The sequence below is a fragment of the Drosophila subobscura genome, chromosome U, assembly GCF_008121235.1.
Source record: "Drosophila subobscura isolate 14011-0131.10 chromosome U, UCBerk_Dsub_1.0, whole genome shotgun sequence".
In the NCBI taxonomy this organism is placed as follows: domain Eukaryota; kingdom Metazoa; phylum Arthropoda; class Insecta; order Diptera; family Drosophilidae; genus Drosophila; species Drosophila subobscura.
In genome coordinates, this window is record NC_048534.1 from 13,623,039 (window position 1) to 13,645,131 (window position 22,093).

Consider the following 22,093-nt stretch of genomic DNA (forward strand, 5'->3'; position numbering starts at 1 on the left):
CCTCCTGTATGGGCAAATGGACGAGGCTGACTTTGTGGCAAATTCGTGAATTTCTTAAACAAAATTAGAGCCTGGATTAGTTCACTTTCCAGTTGCCACAAAACAGCAAACAAAGAGCGAATTCCTTGCCACTTGAATGCCCCAAAAATGTTTGTGAGGCAAACTTGCACAATGGGCCCCAATAAGAAAGGGCAAATAATGTCACTCCGAAAGGGGGGAGGGTGAAAACTAAATTCGGTTTACATAATATTGCTCATAAGATATTTTTCGCACATTCATTGCCCCTCATGGACTCGGACTCGGGTCGGGACGGAGCGTTACCCAAAACTAGGCCACACTCCAGTGCTCCTAAAACACAATTTGAGCATAAACAATAAAGTAAAACGACAATGAAGCCGGCGACGACGAACTTGAAGGGAAAATAACTTGAAACTCGAATATTTACATATGAAACGAAAACCACCCACGCGACACGAACAGACACAGGACCCCGGAAAAAGAAGCAAAAATGTGGTAAATTGTGAGGGTGAGGATATGGATCAGGTTGAGGTCGGAACAGGAACAGAAAAAACTGGAGTTGGAGCTGAGCTGGATATGGGGAGCAGCAGACTAAACAGCACTAAATTAATTCTGCACAATTTGCATTAAAATATGCAAATAAAAAAGTGAAAGAGACAGAAAGGAAGCAACCGTTTAAGCCCCCAAACTATACGGTCTGACAGGGGATACCAGCCCACACCCAAATAAATACATACACATATACATACATATATATTCCCAAAAGTGAGCGTTAAGCATATGTGTGCTTGAGTGGCTCCAGACAATGGAGGAGAGCAGGTTTCCTTTTAAATTTTCAATGTGCCATTATTGCTTTAATGGGCCAAGAACCCCCAAGAGGTTTTTGGAGCAGACCCGAACTGGATTTGCCGCTGCAGCTCAGCTATCGGTTTTGGCTAGCTCGAGTGTTTCGATTATGAAAGTGCTTGGGCAGGACACCCACACGTTCCACACACAGCACCACAGCATTGTAGGCGGGGTTCTGGTGCATGTCTGACTGGCTCACAGGAATATTACACCCCGGGGCCAGCAGTAGCACGCTGCAAATTTTATTGTTCTTGGAGAGCGCGTAGAAACGCCTCAGCCAAGAAAACGGGACTCCGAGGACCCCAAAAACCTGGCATCGACGCTGGCATTCTATGAAGCATGAATCTTTAGCACACTTGCAACAGCTTCCCATTTTTTTTCTACCAGCTCCAAAACCATTTCCTGCTCGGGCGTTTCGCGTTTTCTCTTTTTGCTTGAGAAATATGTTCAGCCCGACTTCGGTAATCATCTGTGGGTGAGAGTCGGAGAACGTAGTTTTATATACATATGTATTTGTGTTGTTCTGTGTGTAAATGTATATAGTTTCCGCGAGAGAGAACAAGTGCGTGCACATTGAAGTGGCAAGTTGTTGAAGCACTGTCGAACTGCGTGGCTGTCGAACAACAACAGCAGAATAACTAGTGTGCATACAAAGTCGGAAACATCCTACAAGCCACATACGATTCTCGTCTAAGGTTTGCCAATAACCTATTCTTAACCCACTAAAAACTACGCAGTGTTTATGTATATATGTACATATGTATTAAGTTGCTTCAATATTCACAGCTGCAGCTTAAAAATTTTATTTTTGGTAAAGTTAGCCATACAAAATTTCCTTTGAAGTTATACATACGGACTGCTCTTTGCCTCTTTAGCTTTCCTTCGAATCGAAACTTAACTTTAAGTTAAACTCTCCATTTATTTTCTTAAATTTAAAGGCACGTTTTACCATGTTGCAACTAAAATACATTAAAAAAAATGGTTCTTCAGCTTCTATTTAAATCAACTCCTGTTCAGATGCCCAACGACCTATAGAATTAGCTTCTCTCGCTGCGAACTTTATGGCATCCCCTGGAGGGTGAAAACATGAGGCCGTAGGAATTGTGTTACCTTATTGCTACTCTTACAAACTCGTATTCAAATAGTTCATCGTGTGGCACAATACTCCCGTCTCTAATAACAAATATGAAAGCTGCAAAGCCACAAGCCAAACGGCTATTATTGCTAACTCGCTGCACATCGACGAATGGTTGCATTGCATGTACTTTTTTTTCGATGTTTTAGTTTTCCATATATGGCAAATATGCATCTCTTCGTGTGTGTGTAAATCGATTTTTAATAAAAACTGCAAACGAAATCTGTAAGCATATTGTTTGGCTATAAAATTAAAAACCAACAATGGCATGTGTACATAGCATCGAGTGTACGCTCGGTGAAACTTGGTTAGACTGAAGCGTACACATGTGGGAGGAGGGGAACAGTAGTATTAGTAGCCATTTACAGTTACATTTCCCAGCAGTGGATTTTTATATGCAATACCCGGTAATTACGAGGGTATATTGTCTTGCAGTTAGTATTTGATGCGATTTCGTCATGATACAAAAAGAATACGAGAATGGGTATATATGTACCATTAATCAGCATTTTGGATTGATATAAATCTGAGTAGTGGGTATCTTTCAGTCGGACTGCGGTTCGCTCCGCGCCCACTTCGCTATTTTTCATCACAAGCTAAACAATTTTTACAGATGAACGGATTTTTCCATTGTTTTCTCTATCGCGCTCTCTCCCTCCTCACTCACTCTCTCGCTTTCTCTAGGTCTCCCTCTAGACTCTAGAGTCTAGAGCTATTCGTCTCTTTTTATCCTGTTCCCTGGCAAATAAAAACACGATTTTAGTTAATTACCGTTGGTGGATGGAGCTGCTGGGTGGATGAGGAGCTGATGGGCAGACATCGTCTGCATTTTTCCCATTTCTGATTCTCATCTGAGGTTTTCCCATTGGGCTTAGGCAACAGCGGGAGAAAATGAAGGAGGAGGAAAATAGGAGCAGGAGAAGAGTAGGAACAATGCAGTCAATTGGCTAAAAATGAGTTTTTATGGGATTTGCATATTCTGAATGGGGAAATAAATGTAAGCAAAGCCGAGAAACAACAAAGTGGGCAAAAATTGCCTGCAGTTGGCCGCAGTCTCATAGTAGTCCTCCCATTTGTTTATATATGCCACGAATCCTTCAGGAGCTTCTCATATTGTTTGCTTTCGTTTTTATGCTGTTGCTTCAAAATTTGCATTTGCATAATTTTAATTTTTATGATACTTGTCGGGAGTACGAGTAGGAGGCACTCCACCCACCGACCGCTTTTTTCTTAATTGTTTCTTGTTAAAAAAAACGAAACCGCCGAATGCCGTTCCAGACGGGGCAAGTTCATAAAAACAGAACATATTTAATGCGCACAATTACTTTGCATACATTACGGCCGTACTCCGGCATATAAACGGATACGGCGACTCGTGTGCTCGCGCCTAACACACTGCACGCGGATTTGTGGAGTCGGAGAGTGCGTCGGCAGTCGGTTTACGGCCACTGCCGGAGCTCCTTGTCCGGTTCTTTACATAATAAAAGCGTAAACACGTTTTCACCATTGACCAACCGGGCTTCGGCCCATTACAATGGCGCCACGGCAGAGAGTCAGAGACGTAGACGGACCCTGTGACGCAGTCAGAGTCTCGGACGGAGTGGGGCAACCACTTACGCGTGCCTGGAGCGAATAAAATTGCCTTTTTGTTTGGGCAGTTTTATGAATTGTTTCAATGCTCATTTACCGGTTGGCCTAATGGGTGCATTGCCTCCACCCACTGGCCCACACACATGTCTATAGCATGCGGTTTCCTTGGGCGAGAAAAGGGATCCATAAAGTGCAGAAGTTTTCGCATTTTATGGCTGGGTGTCGGCACAAATAATAGATATAAAAACCGCACAGTGTGTGAGCGGCTAATCGGCACTTACACGTTAATGATAAGAATACGAGACATTTAGTTCTTTAATTTATATTTCTACATATGCTATACAAAAGTGCTCTCTGAGTTCCATCCAGATATCGACATATGTGCCAGCTGTTTTATCAAGAACTTGGGCACACGTCACTCATTAACGCTCCAGTCGCTCCACTTGCAAATCAATTATCTGGTGTGCCAGTAAAGTTAAGGAAGTATCAGAAAATTCGTTGATTTACTTGTTCAACAACATTGGATTCTTGTTCTTCCTACAGCCCTTCCTGCTCTCTGCCCAGCCTTCAGCTCGAGTGCACATATCAAAGGGAGCTCAACAATAAACTGGGTTAGGAATGCCAGAGTCGGCTCTCCCGACACGATTTCAATTTGCTTAGTTGATAAATGCCAAAAAATTAATTCAGCCAGCTCACAAAATGCCTCTCTCTTTATCTACATACTCGTATAAATGCATATGTGTGTGTGATATACTCGTGTAGTATAGCTATCTCTGTACATATATAAATAAGAATGTGGAGAATATGTGTAACTAGAAAATATACGATTACTTTTTGCTGTGATTCCTTTGGGTTTTCCACAGGCACTCACTGGCACATACACACACACACACGTGTACGAGTAATACTCATATTTATGTAAAAAGAAAGTTGGCTTTCTTCTGGCAGTGTCAGGCACAAAGTTGCACCAGTTCTGCATCGCTTTCTACCTGTCGCTTCCCGTCGCTTCCCGGACCGTAGTAAACGAACTAAATAGTTTCTCACGTGACTTTTGCCCATAAAAAATGGCTTTATTGCTGCACACGTATTCATTAATGGCAGCAATGAACCCACATGTGAACTGTGCTGTAGAAGTACGGCTATGCTCGAGGAATGCCCCATGTGGAGGAGGCAGCTCGGCAGCTGCCTCCCCGTTCCCGCTGGCTGCATTCAGAAATGGCTGCAAGTCGTCTGCACAGGAAGTGCATATTAATTGTGAAAATTTGTACGAATATTTCTTCGAAATAGTTGCCCTCCTTTCGTTGTTGTTACTGCTTCGAGGGGGCGGGAATATGTGGCTTTCAGGCAGGCAAATCCATAGCCCGGCCTCTGCCCTATTCCGAAAAATGTTGTATTAGTTTGAATTCCTTAAATCTTGCGTTGAACGAGAGCTTTTAAAGCCTACAAAATGAAAACTGGAATGAATATAGACTTCTAGTAGTTGCCATTAAGTGTTTACTATTTTTAAACAGAAGTTTGAAGAAAGTTCCCATAAGAAACCTTTTTGCTTGAAAGCTTAGTTTCTTCTCATTTCATAATCTAATTCGAACAACCATTAAAAGAGACACTGACTTTAAATAATATAAATTCGCATCTGAAACGTGGAATATAATAAATAAATTTCCATATCGAGCGGACATTATTATTATTCATTACTGCAGAAATTCGAAATGTGGATGTATATATCAATGAATTTTTCATTGATTTCACTCGAATCGCGAGGCCTTCGCTCCCTTTCTCTCCTCGTGTCTTTTCTGTCGCTGTGTGTTTTTAATTATTCGCGAATTTCCAATAATTCAATGACGAGAATGCCCTTGTCCCTGTCATCCGCTTGTAATTGCGTAATAAGGCAGCGAATGTTTTAAAGCCGCTTACCGTTAACAATCATTCCGGAAATATCAGAAGATGCAGCAGCAGAAGAGGCAATGCCAGTGGACATTGCTGAAGCCCGGCTCTGTGTAAAATAACATGTTATTGCACTTTTCTTTTAAATTAACGCAGTAAGCTCCCCTGAGGGAACACGTAGTCCCGTCCCGACACGACAATTGCAAGGCGCTGATAAAAGTCGGCGTATTTGCGGTCGCTCTGTCGCCCTTCAGGCCCCGGCCTGTCCTCTTCCTTGATAGGCAGTGGGTGGACCTAAAGGGCACGAGAAATGCATTTTCAAACCACAAAAATAATTAAAAACTTTACGCGCTGTCATGTGTGCGGGCTCCGGGCCGTGGGGCTTTCGCCGTGGCAGTCCTCCCATTTAATCCTGTCAGACACGACACACAAACACCCTCGCATACCAGTGGTCCTGTGTCGAGGTCAGGCGATAAAAATCAAAGACACGTCTGGTGGCCAGAGAGCAGTCTTGGCCTTTAAATGCCACATCGGTTAATGAAATTGTCTTCCCGATCCGGGTCGATAAGAGAGCCAGCCCCTGATGACTGGTGGTCTGTATGGCAAACTCAGTGAAAAACTTTATCCCTATGAGGATATTACGTACATATATGTAGCTACCATTATATATTATATTATGCCAAGTACTCCATAGTCGCAATATTCACTGTATTAGCTCTCTGCTATTTGTATGCTCTTTTCTCGCATCGTTTGCCTTCTGTTTGCAAAGTGCAGAAGCCAAAAGCCACCTCACTTCGAAAAGGAAAAAAGTTTATATTGGCCATCGCCCGCTCCGCTTCAATTCTCCTTTGAAGGCACATGTATCCGACTGCGCTTTAGCTCTTTAGTGGAGGGCTGGACCAGGCTGGTAAGCAGCAGCAGCTGGGAAATATAATTCCATTTACCCCACCGGAAGGTGTCCTCGGGCTTGTGACCATGCTCGTAATTATGCCCAAATTTGAGACTAACTTTTCATTTCGATTCAATTCTGGAGTCCTGGAAAAAAGCACAAGCATCCAAGTGGGTTAAGGACCAAGGCCAAGTCACAGCCGGAGCCAAAGCCATCTTCAGCGGACGCTCTCTGCTCGTCGGGCTGGACGCGGGAAAGTTTCTCCTCGTAGGCCCGTAAAAAACATTTGCGCAATGTCAACAAATTTGCGCGCTTATTAGATTTTCGTGGTTGCACACAATTTCGCCAACTAAGACCGCCGCAGAGAGATAAAGTGCAGCCTGCGAAATATGAATAAAATAGCGAAAACTTTTCACAAACGGAAGTGCATGCTGCGTTTTTTTTTTTTTTTTGTGTCCTGGAGTATGGCTACGGGTGCGGGCATGGGTCCGAGCATGGCTCTTGGTCCTGCTTCTGCATCTGGTTCTGGTTCTGGTTGTGGTTGACCGGGCCGGGTCGGAATGGTGGGCCACGCCTTCTCGCGACGGTCACGGTCGCCGGGTTTGCTAATGAGTTTTGTTGTCAGTTCTCGCTGGCCAAGCAGAAATTGGGCGGTGGCATTATTTGGCTGCTCCTGGCACCCGTGCTGTTCCTGCTCCTTGCCCTTGCTGGGATTTATGTGGAGCACTGCCTCTGCCACGGGTGTGTACGGATATCTGTGTGCGCGGTAAGTTAATATTTGCTGCATAAATTCCAGTGCGTTGGAATTTACTGCGCTCCGTTTCGTTCCTTTTGTCTTTGTCGTCGTTCTGCTCGTTTTTGTTGTGCGGAAATTATGAAAATGCAGCCCACTTGTACTGCCATCCCACTGGAGGGAGCAGAAACTCTAGCGGAGGTCCACAAGAGAGTACGGACAGCGACATCCATGGTCGGGTCTGGTCTGGCACTGGCTCTGGCTCTGAACACACGAGAATATTAATTACTTTTTACATTTCTAGCTGTGTGCCTGGAATTCAAATGAGCAGATTTTAGTTAATTTGTTTTTTAGCGAAAATATTTCCTAATTTAAGCGTTAAATCCGCTCCAAGGGGAAGTTGCAGTCATATATATCCTCAAAAAATACATGCTTTGGTATTAGCTGGCCACAAAGGATAACAAAATAACATTTTAATAAACTTTGTGCAAATAAACGATTTCATCAGAATATACAGCGCTTCACTTCTGTAGCGGGAGTAGATTTGAATTCCACTAAACCACAAAAAATAAAAGGCAGTACCATAAAATGAGTCCAATATTGAGGATAATGAGGGAAGTAACTCGGTCCTTTGCAGCCAAAGTGCCAAAGGGGAACGGTTTTCCACACTACTACCCAAAGTACCAAAGCAACCAAATCGATTCAGAACACACATCAAGCAAGCACTCAACTATGACATTGAATTCTTTTTCAAGCCCAATCGGACATTGGCAAATCTCAACTGCCTGGAGAGCGGCCGCGGTGGTGGACAGGGAAGAAGCGATAAACTAATGGACAACAGTGGTAAATTCCAATTGACACATTCTCGTGCCCAATCCGACACTATTCGCGTCTTCATGGTCGTTGTCATGATGCCAGTGGGCCAAATGTCGATATCTGACCACCTGGCATGAACGCTGAGATCTGTAAATGGAAACATTCGATTTGCAACAGCGCATATTTGTGACTTCTTAGAGATTGGCTGACGTTTGGCAATTCAAACAGACATAGGTAATCCCCTGTGATGGTTTCGAGGGACCAACTTTATTCCACAATTACCCGCACTTGCCACTTAGAACAGATAAACATAAAGATAAACATGACATCCAACGGTCAGACATTTACTACGGACACGCATGTATAACAGGTTTTTTCTTCAAGTTTATACATATTCAGAAATCTTAGCACGGCCCAAAGGTACCACGTGGGTTGCGTTTTTTTGTATGAGCAGACTTAGACTACCATGGCATTGAGAAGTCCTCCTGTTTTTGGAACTCTCTCTCCCAGAGCAGTGTGGAGCTTATGTCACCGAGGCTCAGCTGCAGGTCCTGCTGTGAGTCTTGGCTCTCTGCCTTATAGCGATACAAAATGGGCATGATGAAGGCTATTGCATCCTTGGTTTCGTTGGGCAACTTGCAGCCCAGCACGTACACAAAGCCCGTTGGGAAAATGGCAAATTTGATTTTGGTTTTGGGCATTGGGTGGAAGATAAACGGTTGGCTATTGTCGTGCACGACACTGTGATGAGACGATAGAATCATCCACTCCAGATTCAGTTGAAACGGCACACAAAATGTTGCGTTTACAACATTATACCTGAAACGGGAAACCGCCGGTCTGTAGCCTGCCTGCTCCAGAACTGCTTCGAATTGTAAAAGCCCGACTCGTGTGCCTTCATGGCTATAGCCCTTGCAGCAGATACTCCCATTCGTGTAGATCTTCAAGGTGCACACCGGCTTAACTTGTTGAACGAACAGGGCCGATTGCTTGTCCGGCTCATACGTGGCATTCCCTACGAAAAAGCCCAAATCGTAGAGGTTGAACACACACTTCGTGCTGACGAAACAAGTGAAGGGCCTGAAGATATTGCACGCCTTTGGTTATACAAATAGTGCGCCTGGGAGACTAAAGCACTCACCGATACAGCAGCTGAATATGCCTTTCGATTTCTGGCAGCACCGATATGTTTCTAAAAATGTTCACCACATCAATGTCTTTCGGCGGAGTAAGCGGTGCTCCAGTTGTCGGTTGTACCTCCGTCCAGGATGCCACTGCAGCTGCACGTCCCATGCTTACCACATCTTCTTTTGCCCGCTTATTACTTGCATTTTCATGAATCATGTAGCTCCCTTTGTGGGCTGACAGCGGGAAAATTCTTTTGCGGTAATTCTTCCTGTGAAAAACAAGTGAATATCAACCGTGATCGCCTAGAGTCCATGTCCTCTCCCTACCTTAGCGTTATCATATCGGACACAGCTCGCTTTACCAAAAATTATCCAAATTAAAGACACGCGGTAGCGATTTGGTAGGATTTTCAAAGTTCGTCAATTAGTGTTGTCAAACGCAGAATATTTACTCAGATTGAGCCACGCTGTGAGAAATTGTGCCACGTTACACGTGACACGAACGGGCGTATGACACGGAAACTTCAGTCACAGACTATAATTATTTTTGAACGAGGAAAACAATTAAATTATAAGCAAATCTATTGGAGTAGTTAAATAAACATGAAATATGTTCAGCACTTGTTCAATATATAAGCATTCTTGGAAACAACTATCCAAATTAACTTAACAGGAATATGCAATACGATATTTATTAAATCACAATAAATGATAGCAAAAGTCACCAACGTTATTGCCGATCCGGAAAGCCGGAGTATTGAGACAATTTCATGATATTTTATTAATTTGGCAGCTATTATTATCTTACTTCGCGGTTTCATATCGATATGTCAGCTATCGATATAAGCCAAAGTCGATGGTTCATGAACGAGGTCAATGAATCTCACTATTTTCACAATACATTTTTGAAAATCCGTTCCGTTAAATTTGAGATTGAGATAATTTAATTATTTCTGAGTAATATTTGAATTTACTTATTGCGTATTCATATCGATATGTCAGCTATCGATAGAGCCAAAAGCAGACCCTCATGGATCGTTCATTTTTTGAATCAAAATCACTAATCTACAGCGTTCACAAGAACCATCGTAGGAAATCCGCCACTGAGTGCTGATCAAGAGCCCTGGTTTTGGTTTTACCAGCTCCAAATGTTCATCTAAACTTAAGTTAAAGATTAAAATAGATACAATTTCAACTGGCATAATACGCAGAAAATACGAAACGCATCAGTTAATGCACATTGAACCGATTGGCGCTTTGATTAAATTCAAACAATGCATTTTGGCGCATTGCATATTTCAGCACTTGAATTAATGCTGCCCAGGAAGACAAACAATCGAAATATCATTCACATTCAAATCGCAGAGATTGCATAATTGAAACCCCATTGAAGTCCATTAATAACTTTGTGCTGCAGCGCCATTCAAACACACCCACACGCGCACGGCTATGTGGAACACTCATATTTCTCAAATGGATTTAGTGAATGTGTAGAGTTGGCAGGAGTGGGGTGAGCAAATTGCGGGCATGGGTGTGGGACTTGACGTTAGCTCATCAAACCCGAAAAACCACTTTGCTCAACTCTTTTCAAAGTGCATACATCATCAACGCTAAGCCAAAACAAAAAAGCAATGCAAAGGGGAGCAAAATGAACGATGACGGTGTGGCGGCCGATGGGGGCGATAGATGCGATGGGTGATGGAGCTGGCGATGGCGAGGGTGATGGCGCTGGCGGGCGGAAAAGAAAGTGCTGGGTGGGTGGGGGTTGGCATGGAGAGGTGTAAGAGATTGGCGGTACGAAGAGCGTTGAAAACTTTTGTGCAATGTTGATTTTTCCGCAAGAGTCGTTTTTTGCCATCCACTGGACGAACGGAGACGGTAGTCGGTCGTCGGTCCACCGTCCCCAGTTCTTGGTATTACGGTCGTTGACGGCACAAACGGAAGCAGTGCCGCAAGCACTTTATAAAACACCCAGCTCAGCAAAAGTCCTTCAATAATAATAATATTGGGGCCCAAGAGGGACAACAAAGACAAATGGGTGAAGGTGTGCGGCGAACAATAAGTCATAAGTGTATTAAAAAAGCTGTTGAATCGAAACTTTTACTTTTATTGAGTCGAATGGTCACTGCATTTATTATTATATTGCATTCGTCAGAGAACTAAATGCGTTTTCTAGTAACTAAAGCCAACAGATAGTTAATTGTAGCACAAAGAACTCCAGGAACATCCCTCGTATTTAGTGACAGCCTCTATGATACCGAAACCAAATGGCAAATCGTGTAAGTCACAGCCTTGACTTCAGCCCATACCCTTGTCCGCTAGTGACCCTTGACCCCCGTGCCACCCTGGTTGTTCAGCGAGAATGCGGAATTGAATTGAATTGGAAGTGGTTTGGAACTAGGACTGGGACAAGGAGCGGCACTGAAAACGTTCCTGATCCTGATGATGACAAACAAAACAATGGAATCAAAGCGGTTAATGGCTTTTGTGTGTAAAATGAATGAGTATGCGGCAACGTTTCCTGCTTTCATTTGCAGCGTCATTTGCTCTGCCCCACAGCCTTACCCATTCCACATGATTGCCTCATGTATGAAGGGATTGGGGCATGAGTGCCCTATCTGCAACAGTTTTACTACATATGTACACAACAGATACATAACACACAGCCCCAGACTCGTGTAGTAAGTACATATGTGAGGGCCGTTATACACGCTAATCGATATACGGGAATCCCCGCGCCCTCTGTAGTGGCTTGGGGCAGGAAGCTGCAACGACCACCGTGCAACTCCACTTTCATTATTGGTTTTTTGTTACAGCAAAGCCACAGGCCACAAGGCTGCCCTCAAGCTTGGCAAAGATTTATCCTTCTGTCTGCCATGAAAAAGAGAGAGAGCTACCCACAACCGATAATTAAATCGAACAACAAAGGCTTCGAATTGACAGTCCTGCATTTCCGCTCATATATCAAATGGGGAATAAACCCTTCCACTCACCAATGCACATTTACTCGTAGATCTCCCCAAGTTCACATTGCGGGAAGTCAATACACACTGAATCCACCAGCTCCACGTCTCCCTCTGTAAGTGATTAGTAAGCATAAACAAATGGATGATCTGATACTTGCGATAAAACTCTTATTTGATTTGCCTATTTTTTTGCCGTAAAAGATTAAAAACCTTCTTTGGATGTGGGAATATCTTTGCAAGCTGGCGATTTAGTAAATTTCTCTGTGATTGAGGTAACCGAAGCTGAAATTCAGTCTTCTTTCCACTTCGGAAAAATCAATCTTTATTCCATAAAATTTCTCTTAAGGATTTCTGTGCTGTTTCTCAGACTGTTAATCTTAATGATTAGCGGAGCGGTGTGTGTGATTAATAATTTATTTGTGTATGCAATAATATTTCTTTCTGCTGCTCTTTTGTATATGTTTGGCACTTTGATTTCGGCTATCCGCACGGCGAAGGGAAAATCAGCAGCAATCCGGTACCCAAGGCGGCCAGCTAATTAGACGATCAAGGACTGCCTGGGGCCTGTCAGCACACGCCTACGAGAATCATTATAGAGGGTTGAACATTCGGGATGGGGTATAAAATCAATAGCTCTATTATATCGCGGAATGTAGGCGGCTCGACTCCGAGCTGAGGCTCGACTCGATGTGTTGATTGACAGCCTAATTGAGGTTTCTTGACTTCTTCAATTGGGGGCAGGCCAGTGACCGCTTCTGTTGGTGCTAATAATAATATTGTTGGTGTAATATTGGAGCAGCAGCAGCGAAGACAACGTCTTGTTTAGTTAGTCATTAGTCTGGGGGGAGGGTAAAACAATGGAGTCCAACCCATTCACATTAAATATTTGCCGAAACTCGCACTTGATTGCTGCTGTTGTGGGGGTTCCGTTTTAATTTTTTATTGATTCAACTGTTTAATGTCAAATGCTGTGCAAATACTAATCAATCGCTTGGTTTATGCAATTAAGATACAAACACTGGAGAGATAGGACCACCCCTTCGATTCGCACGCACATTATTGCATTTCTCCAGTCAAATGTCCCGGTCTTAATTAGCATTTACATTGCGTGCAACATGCTGCAAGACATACAATTAACGCCAACACGAATGTTCCTAAACCTACCCATCAATCCAGAACCGCCTGTTCCCTTAGTTTAATTTTCGAGCAAAGCGTTCGATGAAAGTTCTGCCGAGCCTGGCCAGCCATTAAAAAGTCTGAGTGGCCGAACGGAACTCGTGTTATTCACAACTTTTTGTTAATCCCAACTTTGAAAGGGTTGATTGAACTCTTTATTTGTGGAAAAGCATACAAAACCCAGCAGGTACAACAAAATCAAACAAAAACCTGGTGGAAAAGTTTACAGTCACTTGTTCGCTGTTTGGTTCAATGTCCCTTGAACATTGGTCGTTGGAGTTTCGTTTGCGGTCTCAATTATGTGGGGTATCAATGGTGAAAAGTTTCGCTGCCAAACATTTCAAAGGTAAATATATCCGCCACGAACATAATCCAAAGCTAAATTCGTTAGTAACCGCAGTCTCTTGGCCAAAAGAAACATCTGCTGAAATAATCTTCTCCCGAGTAGACTCCACAAGTTGAATAGCTTTTGAGTGTTTTAAAATGATTTCGAGTGCTGCTTTATCTACACTCACTCACACTCGCACTCAGAGAAGTAGGAACAGTGTGATATCCGTTTGTGCTCATTCAAATCGCTTGTAAAAAGAATCCAGAGCATTTCTTGGCACTGGCGCAAACAGACCCCCAAGCAGTCAGAAACTTGGAACTGTTCCAGAACTAGAGACATCCTCCGAAACAGGCGTAGGGAATGTTTGTGGATTGAATGCGAACGGAAAGGAAGCGGAAGTTGAATAGCGCTGAAATAAAGTGTTGCATACTCGTACTGTTCCAGCGACAATGACAAAATATTGCGCTTTTTGAGGCAAACCAAATTTTGGGCATTTCCAACAGAAAACATTCCGGGAACTTTTACTTTGGTATAACCTTTGGAACAAACAAAAATGCAGTACATGCTGCTTCCGTAGGAATAATCTTTCTTAAGCACCTTCTGTGGGTTGGGGACTCTTTTAATAATAATTTAATAATTCATCGAAGCCAAAGAAAATGTCTGCAACCAGATAAACAAGGAGACGTCAGAAAGAGTTGTCCCAAAATGTTTGCTGAACTCAGAATCATGTCAAATCACAAAAACCATTGCGTGATTCCTCTGGGTTGCGTTTAAGGGTATTCCAGCACCGTCACGTTTTCGTCCAGCGTTCTCTTTGCTCCACTGGTCGGACTGTGTTCCGCCTGCTGCATGCCTGACCTCGGACCTCTGATTCCAATTTCAAAGTAAAACTTTAATGGCAACAAATGCTGCCCCGCCAGGTCCAGGTCCAGGTCCAGTGCCATTTTATATTTGATATTTTATTACATTACACTTCCCTGGCTTATTACATTTTGGCTTTTAAGCTGTTGACACAACTTGATTTCCGTCCGACCCGACTCTGCTCTGAGAGTATCCACGAGTGGCTTGGTCAGTGCCGGGTCCGCTGGATTCCTGTCAACCTCCCACGTCGTTTTGTTTCAGCTTTCTGCTGGGTTCTTTCCTGTCTCCGACCAGCCTTCCTCTGGCTCCTGCCCGTTCAGACAATTTCGACTTTTTCCGTTTGTTGTGCTTTCACTTTTGGAAGTTGGAAGTCGAGCGCCGACTCGGGCTCCCACGTCTGGCTGGGATGACGATGACCCAGAAAAAAAAAAATGTGTGTCTAATGGGTTTCTGTTATGTTTTTTGACATTTTGGGAATAATGTTTCCTCTTCCGGTTTAAGGTGCGCTTCGCTTCTACATGTATATGCTGCAATTTCCGTCTGTCCCATCCGCCACCTCCGCCGCCGTCGTCTGAAATGAGGTCAACCTGCTCTTAAGTTGATTTCATAACGAGCAAAAAAAACACACAGAGAGAAGGAGCAGAGGAAGAGGAACAAAAAAATAGCTGAACAAGTGAAAAGTCATGGAAATTTGTGCCTTTGCGCGGCGCGAGATCAACATCAAAGATGTGCAATTTCGATACTGCCAGCTAATTTCAGCGCCGTAAACATGACAACCTAATTATTTTTTTCCTTTCCCGTCTGGCTCCCTGCTCCCTACCCCTACTCGGCGGGTGCAACTGTGATTAATGGATAAAGTCTTCGCTACGCTGCGACATTTGCCTAAGAAATTGAAAATAAATATTTGCACTGATAAATGCAAAGAGAAAAAGCAACTGGCGTAGGACAGAGGCAGCTGCTAATTGCACTTTGACTTTTCGAGTGCGTCCTCCACCCCGCCAAAAGGCAGATACACAGATACGACCCCTGAAAATATGTATACATAATACACCCTCGCACCGAAAAATACAAACACTCTAAATAAACAGGGACATATGCCCAACGTCTGGCTGACAAAATTAGCCAAGTAATTCTCGACGCCCGCTGACGAGCATTCATTCTGTCAGGGGCTGGAGGCCTCTTCATGTCAGCAGACAAGACAGGTCTAGGGGTGGCCCCTTTCTTCCATGTCCTTCCCAGGCGCCACTTGATTAATATATACTCTCCCATTGCTTGCCCCGTCGCTCGGGTGTTTGTCTCGCTTTCTTTTCGACAATCGAAATTAATTGCGCCGCTGGAGGAAGTTCTGTCTCCTTTTTACTCCCAGCTTTCGCCAAACACCTGACGGCGTCTCGCGGAGTTTTGGTTGGCGCGAAACTTTCGAAAGAACAAGGACTGGGACTCACAATGGGGAAACGTCTAGCAACAGCACAAAGAGACCCCTCATCCGTCCCCAACGGGCAACAAACTCAAAGTTTAAAACACAAAAATCAATACATTTAATTGAAGAGCATATTTAAAGCTGTTTAGGGGAATTAAAGGATTCTCGGGGTAGATAAGGACAGTCCCTTGATTTTATTAAAGTAACAAACAGTAAATACCGTCAATATAGTATAACTAACATCGAACTAAAGAACAAGCAAGAGTTAATGACAACAAACCCACAAGCTCCTTTTTTGCATGAAAGCCGCTTTGATATTTTTTGGGGCAATCATTATATTTAAGAGGCATATTCAGGCAAACTATCGCTATCATCATCTTCTACAATGCCAATCACAGGCATCCCCACAGGGCATGACCCATTATCATCCCCGTCAAATGACTGCTATTTATACGGTCCCCAATATAAGCTTATTCCATATACATACGGCTGAGCTTATACGTATAACTATATGTACATATTAATATTTGCTGTTTGCTCGACCATCATTATCGTTATTAGAGCTCATTAGCAGCGTCATTGGGAAGGGAAAGCAGAAAGGGCGAACGGGCGAAAGGAAGCAAGCCGACGCGTTGGAGGGTGTGGCTTGAGTGTTGATGCGTCGGTGCCTTAAAATAGCTCAAAAACCATCAGGGACATAAGGAGAAGCGGTGGAAGGGGGTCATAACCCGTACATATAGCACCATAAGATTATTGAATGTGAGCTAATTTGCTTTTCGAGGCTAAAGGCGCTTGATTGAACCAACATCTGCTATTAGGCAGAATTTTGTGCACTACTCACCGCAGTATGGGGATTTTCCAAATGTGTATTTCTGCGAACGGCTCTCAGTTTATGAATCGCATTATAATGCTGCCCAGCTTAGCTAAGAATCCTGTCCTTGGCCGGTCCTTTGATCTCAGCAGTTCACTTAATTAACGTAAAGCCAAATGAATACGAGAACAACCGCAAACAGTGCACAGACAAAAGTTCACCTGGACCGGCAATCCACGCCCCTGTAGATGCAGAGGAAATGCAAACAAAAACGCCGCGACCCACTGAGACCGAATGCCTCGGAATCCGGAGCCCCATTGTTGGGGCCATTGTCATTTGCAAACGGTGCGAACTTAATTTCTGCGACGATGTCCCTGCTCTGGAATGCTCTCTGTGTGCACGCCAGGAGCTGCAGCCGAATCTGACCCGGCATCTGGATCAGAGTGAGAGTCTCAGTCAGTGCCGGAGAGCAGTTGTGTACATACATAAGTACATACAGACGGTGGGGAAAATGCCTGCCGGAAATCGTCTGCAATGTGCGAGATAACAATTTTCATGCAATGACCAAGGCGACGATTCTGCCAGCCACCAGGCCACTCATTCCCATCCACCATCTGACACGGACAACACAACCCACCGACCGCACTCATTATTCGTAATGGCGCTGATGGTGATGATGACAACATCGGTGGCAGGAGCAACAATGGCGACCACTGCGAAAACAGGAGAGGAGTGCCCCCAGGCTACTGATGCCCCAGCATCGAAACCAACCGGCGTGCGAGTATTACAATGGGAATGCCGCTGCTTTTGCCGTTGCCGTTGCCGTTGCCGTATTCTGCATTTCAGACGGCTTGTATTCTACTACATATTGCATTTTCCATGTGCCGGGTCGCAGCGATCCAGAATGTCGTCGTAACATTTAATTTCCGTCAACGCCGAACAGAGAGGCAAGACAACATTGCGGGAGAGAGAGAGTGGGCATGTAGGTGGATTGGGGCACAGACACAACATGTCTGCGGCTAATATAAAAAGAAGAATGCCATGACAAACGGGTTGCAGCAAGAGCTGGCCAGATGACCACGACGGGAACGGTGATGAGCATGATGATTGTAGCGATGATGACGACATTTGTCCGGCCGTAGCCATTCCATTCTATGCCATTCCGATCCGTTCTGTTCCGCTCCGCTCCGATGCGGCAATAATCATTAGGTACGTGCGTTAGGGTTTGTTTGCATTCAACAGTTTTGATTGCTGATTGCGCCCGTGGAGTGGAATATTTTAGTCCATGAGTTGGAGGGGGAGGATGACTGTCGGGAATTGGTGGGACCTCTGGCTCCACCAGAATGCATGGTAATTTTATGTTTGCAGGAATTGGCTATGATACGATCTGAGTAATTCAATACGATAATTCGAAGATGATAATGCATATTTTATTCAGGGTAATTATAATACATAAGAATAGATTTAAAGCCTGGATATCTACGCTTAATACTCTTTCATTGATATTTATGTATTTATGTATGTATTTATGTACTTGTTACATTTTTCAACATTTTTAAATGTCTGGTATTGTGGTTGCCTTCAATGTTCCTAAAAAAAAAGTAATTAATTCATGTTTAAAGGGAAACAGTTGCACGCCAAACAGCAAAAACAAAGGACAACAAAAAATAATAAAGGAAAATATGTAAATTTTGTCATAATGAAAATGGCAGAGAGAGAGAACGGCCCATCTGGACGTGAAAGAATACCTGGCTGAGTCCGGGATTAAGTGCTTTGTTTTCCTGTTCCTGCCGTTGCTGTTGGAGTATCCTGCGAGAATGAATTCCAGCATATATTTTATGACACTTAACTTTAATATTAATGCACAGTTACTACATCTGTCTGCCTCTGTCTCCGTCTCCTTGCAGCATGGTGGGCCAGGACTACACAGCGCTCGCTGGCTGCTCCGCATTGGCTTTTGTTCTGTACCTAAACACATTTAACGCTGGATTTGTCTACGATGACAGGTGAGAAAAATTTTACAGAATTAAAAATTCCATATGTCAGCACGGTGACGAAGGTAAATGGCTTTGACTTTGGTCAGGTCTGCTCTGCTCTGTTCTGTACTTTTATATTTTTGTCCTGTTCTGGTTGTGCCCGGGAGGGACACTTTGTCGCCAGATTGGGTCCCAAAAAAAGACAAAAGTTTATTATTAATTGTGCGCCAAGTGCCGCCATTTATTTGATAAAATCGCCATAATAAATTCTCGGCCCGCCTAATTGTAAAACTTGAGGCAAACCAGTTGCTGGCTCTGCGTCTGGATACGAGTGTTCTTGATGCACGAGTATACGGGTGGTCGGATGTATACGGGCAGCTTCTGTGCCGTTGTCAGAATCAGACGGCGGACGAAGGAGCAAATTAAAAAACAAAATGTTGATTTATGTTCAGCTCCGCTCACAATGGAATCGGAACGGGATTGGTCTGGCCCCCACCTCGTCTCGTCTCTCACCTTGGCGCATTGAAATGCTGCAAACGCAAACGAAATTACCCATAAATATCAAAAGTCATGTACAATGGACAGGAATTTCCCCAAGGACTTGGCCACTGTTCGTAGTCCTCGCACACACACACACGCACACAATGCCATCAGCAGCTCTGGTCTAGCACTCTAGCTCTCTAGCCAGGAGTCAACCCCGTCTGACCGTTCTGGAAAACAAGTGACTCCTGGTCCTAGTCCTACTCCTGGTTGAACTACAATGCCAGCGAACAATTGTCGAGGGGAGGTTGGGATTGGGCCTGGAGCTCGGAAGTTATGCACAAAGTGCTCTGCTCGAAGCTTTCGTTGTAGCTCGTTATTTTGTGCTGTCCAGAAAACAAGCACAAACTTGCCCACTCACAAACACAGTCACACACAAATAATAAACGCAACTTATGTAACTCAGCCCCATCTACCATCTGCAATCCCCCCATCATGGCTTCATGGTACAAAAAGTTGTGTGCGAGTTGATGTTTTTGCTCGAACGGAAGCTCCTGCGGTCACTTTCACGCAGTTGCCAACAACACCCGGGCCCGTAACCAGAGAAGGACCCAAAACTAGAGCCAGGACACCGAGGAGAGCCTACCTATTGGTTGCTGCTGCTCCTGTGCTCTGCGGTCATCCCACAACATGGCCACAGTGACCACACGAGCCCAAGTTATTATTGTCAAGCCGGAGCAGACAAAACATGATTTATTAAATGGCAGAATTCCCTTCAATTTGTTTCCTATCAAGTGGAAAAAGAGCAATGACCATGCGAGGTGTAGGGGGAGATGGTGCAGAGAACGTTCGGGTACCCGTGGCCATTAAGAAATCTCTGTTGTTGGCAATTGTTAAAGAGATATGAGGTTCTCATAAGTTATGGCCAGCCAATAGATTTGCCAACTTTTTGATCAAGTGTTTAACACAAGAAATTTATATGCTCAGTAATTGAAAAAATGGGATCTGTATACACTGATGAAATAAAAAATATTCAAGAGCATTACTCACATATAATACCTTTCCCTATGACGGTCATCCGAATCACACCTTCAACTTGATATATTGCGTGCTCCAAAAAAAATAAAGGGCCTTAACAAAATGTTGCGAAACATCCCCCAATCTCCAGTTTTACAATAATTTATGTGCCGTATTAAAGGACAACGACAACAGCGGCAACGTAACGTATACGTAATTTTGATGGCACACAATCGGTGGGCGAGGGCTCTAGGAGGGAGGCACACTTCACCACTCCCGAGGCCAGAGTATCAGTATTTTGTGCTCTTTTTATTTTTGTATAAAATCGAAAACTTTTCACTTTGCATAAGCAAAACAGCAACCTCCACAACCAGAACAAGAACAAGAACAAGAACCAGAACAGCAAATACAAATGTTGTGGGGTGCCCAGAGGGTCGGAACGGCAAGAGAGAAGGTGTTGGTGTAGAGGTAAAGAGCGGAAGGCAAGAATGGTGTCCACGTTCGGTTGCTGATGCTATGATATATTGTCTTCAACAAAAGCCAACCACAGTCCTGTGTGTCATGTGTGCGAGTGTGTTACAGAGCTGCAGATACAATAGTGAAAATTGAGAAAAGACCAAACAACAAACTCTTGAAAAGTATTGACTAATGGTTTATTAAAATATTAAACATATCTGCCAATAGCTCAAATCTCTGTTAGTGGAGTTGCTGCATTGCAATGGCAACAAAACTAAAAAAATTCCCCAATCAATAACTCTTTTTTTTTCTGTGACACTCCTTTCACCTCGTTGATTGTGGCCATAGTTTTGAGCCAAAGGGGAGTGTGGGCATTCTTGACAGAAGATTTAATAGTAAATTCCAAAAGATTTCCATATTTATATTCCTGTTTGCCATTTCTTGTTGGTATTGAACCATCACATCCCACTGTGCTTCGAGTTTGTTGTGGCTGTCGCTGGCTCTCCTCCTCGATTGCTGGTGACTCTGACTCTTTTTTTTTGTGTTCCTCTAGCCCTGTCCCAGCCCGTGGTTCTGGCTCTGGCCTCCTGCTCGAGTTGAGAGTGAAAAGCGAACGATAACGGCAGCTACATGCCGCACTTGTAAGCTGCTTCAAGCTTGCCATTGTTGTTGCTGCTGCTCAGTCTCTCTCTATATCTCTCACTCTCTCTCCGGCTTGTGCTCCTGGCAAAGTGCCGCTGTTCCTGTCGTTCCTGCCGCTGTTGCTGCTGGTGGGTGTTGACGTTTTGGATGTTGGCCCTGCTACGAGCACTCGTATTGCTATTCATTCACTAGTTACGATGATAAAGCACAAAAAAGGGAGCTGCGGAAATTCTGCTGATGACGATAATGTTGACGCTGACGATGGCCTCCCCTCGACACTGTCAGATATTAAGCCCATCTACATAAACGCCCTAACCTAGGTACGAGCATTCGCCTCAAGGTATGTCTGTATGAGTGTGCAATGAAATTTCTTTTCAATATTTGCTCCCTTACTTTCGTATCGCGCACACTGCAAATGAGGCGTACAGCAATTTTTGGTATGTTTTTATACCCGTCACTCATTGTGCATTAGGGTATAATGTTTTTGTGGAATGTTATGTGACAGGAGAATATTTATTGTCTATTTTTACTTTAAAGTGTGCTGGTGACCCACAAATTATCGAAAGACTTGTATAGCGGATATCTTGTATTCGAAATTGAATTTAATGCTTACAGATAGCCAAAAATTCAAGGTGCATTTCCTTTCACCCACACATACAATAAGAACGAGTTTGCGTTCTCTCTCAGTAAGCTGCTCCTTCATCATCGTTGTGTGCGCTTGCTTTGTGCTCTTCCGATAAGAATTTGTTTGCTCTCGAGGACATTTTTGTGGCTGCTTTGGCGCTGTGGGTCTCGGAATGCCAATTGGAATTGAAGTGTAGATGAGTGTGCACCACCCACGCCCACGAGCTCTGAAAGGGGAACCTCTCCTTCATCGCAGTCCATGGCCAATAACTTTGCTTTATAGTTGGGCACGTCTCTC

The 22,093-nt window shown here is 43.9% G+C and overlaps 2 protein-coding genes across 3 annotated transcripts in view; one reads left to right on the forward strand and one right to left on the reverse strand.

Moving 5' to 3' along the window:
- The window catches only part of LOC117901655 (protein O-mannosyl-transferase TMTC1), a 42,659-nt gene that overhangs the window by 9,580 nt on the left and 10,986 nt on the right, over positions 1-22,093 (forward strand). For both annotated transcript variants that reach the window (XM_034812493.1, XM_034812494.1), the window contains exon 2: positions 18,508-18,606. In XM_034812493.1, the coding sequence (XP_034668384.1) occupies positions 18,509-18,606 (98 nt within the window). In that variant the 5' untranslated portion in view covers position 18,508. The remainder of the gene's footprint in view (positions 1-18,507; positions 18,607-22,093) is intronic.
- LOC117901656 lies at positions 8,367-9,273 on the reverse strand. Its single transcript, XM_034812495.1, has 2 exons — positions 9,053-9,273; positions 8,367-8,991 (listed from the first exon to the last, which is right to left on the reverse strand). Exons 1-2 carry the CDS (start codon positions 9,253-9,255, stop codon positions 8,373-8,375), a joined length of 822 nt encoding a protein of 273 aa, XP_034668386.1. The 5' UTR covers positions 9,256-9,273; the 3' UTR covers positions 8,367-8,372.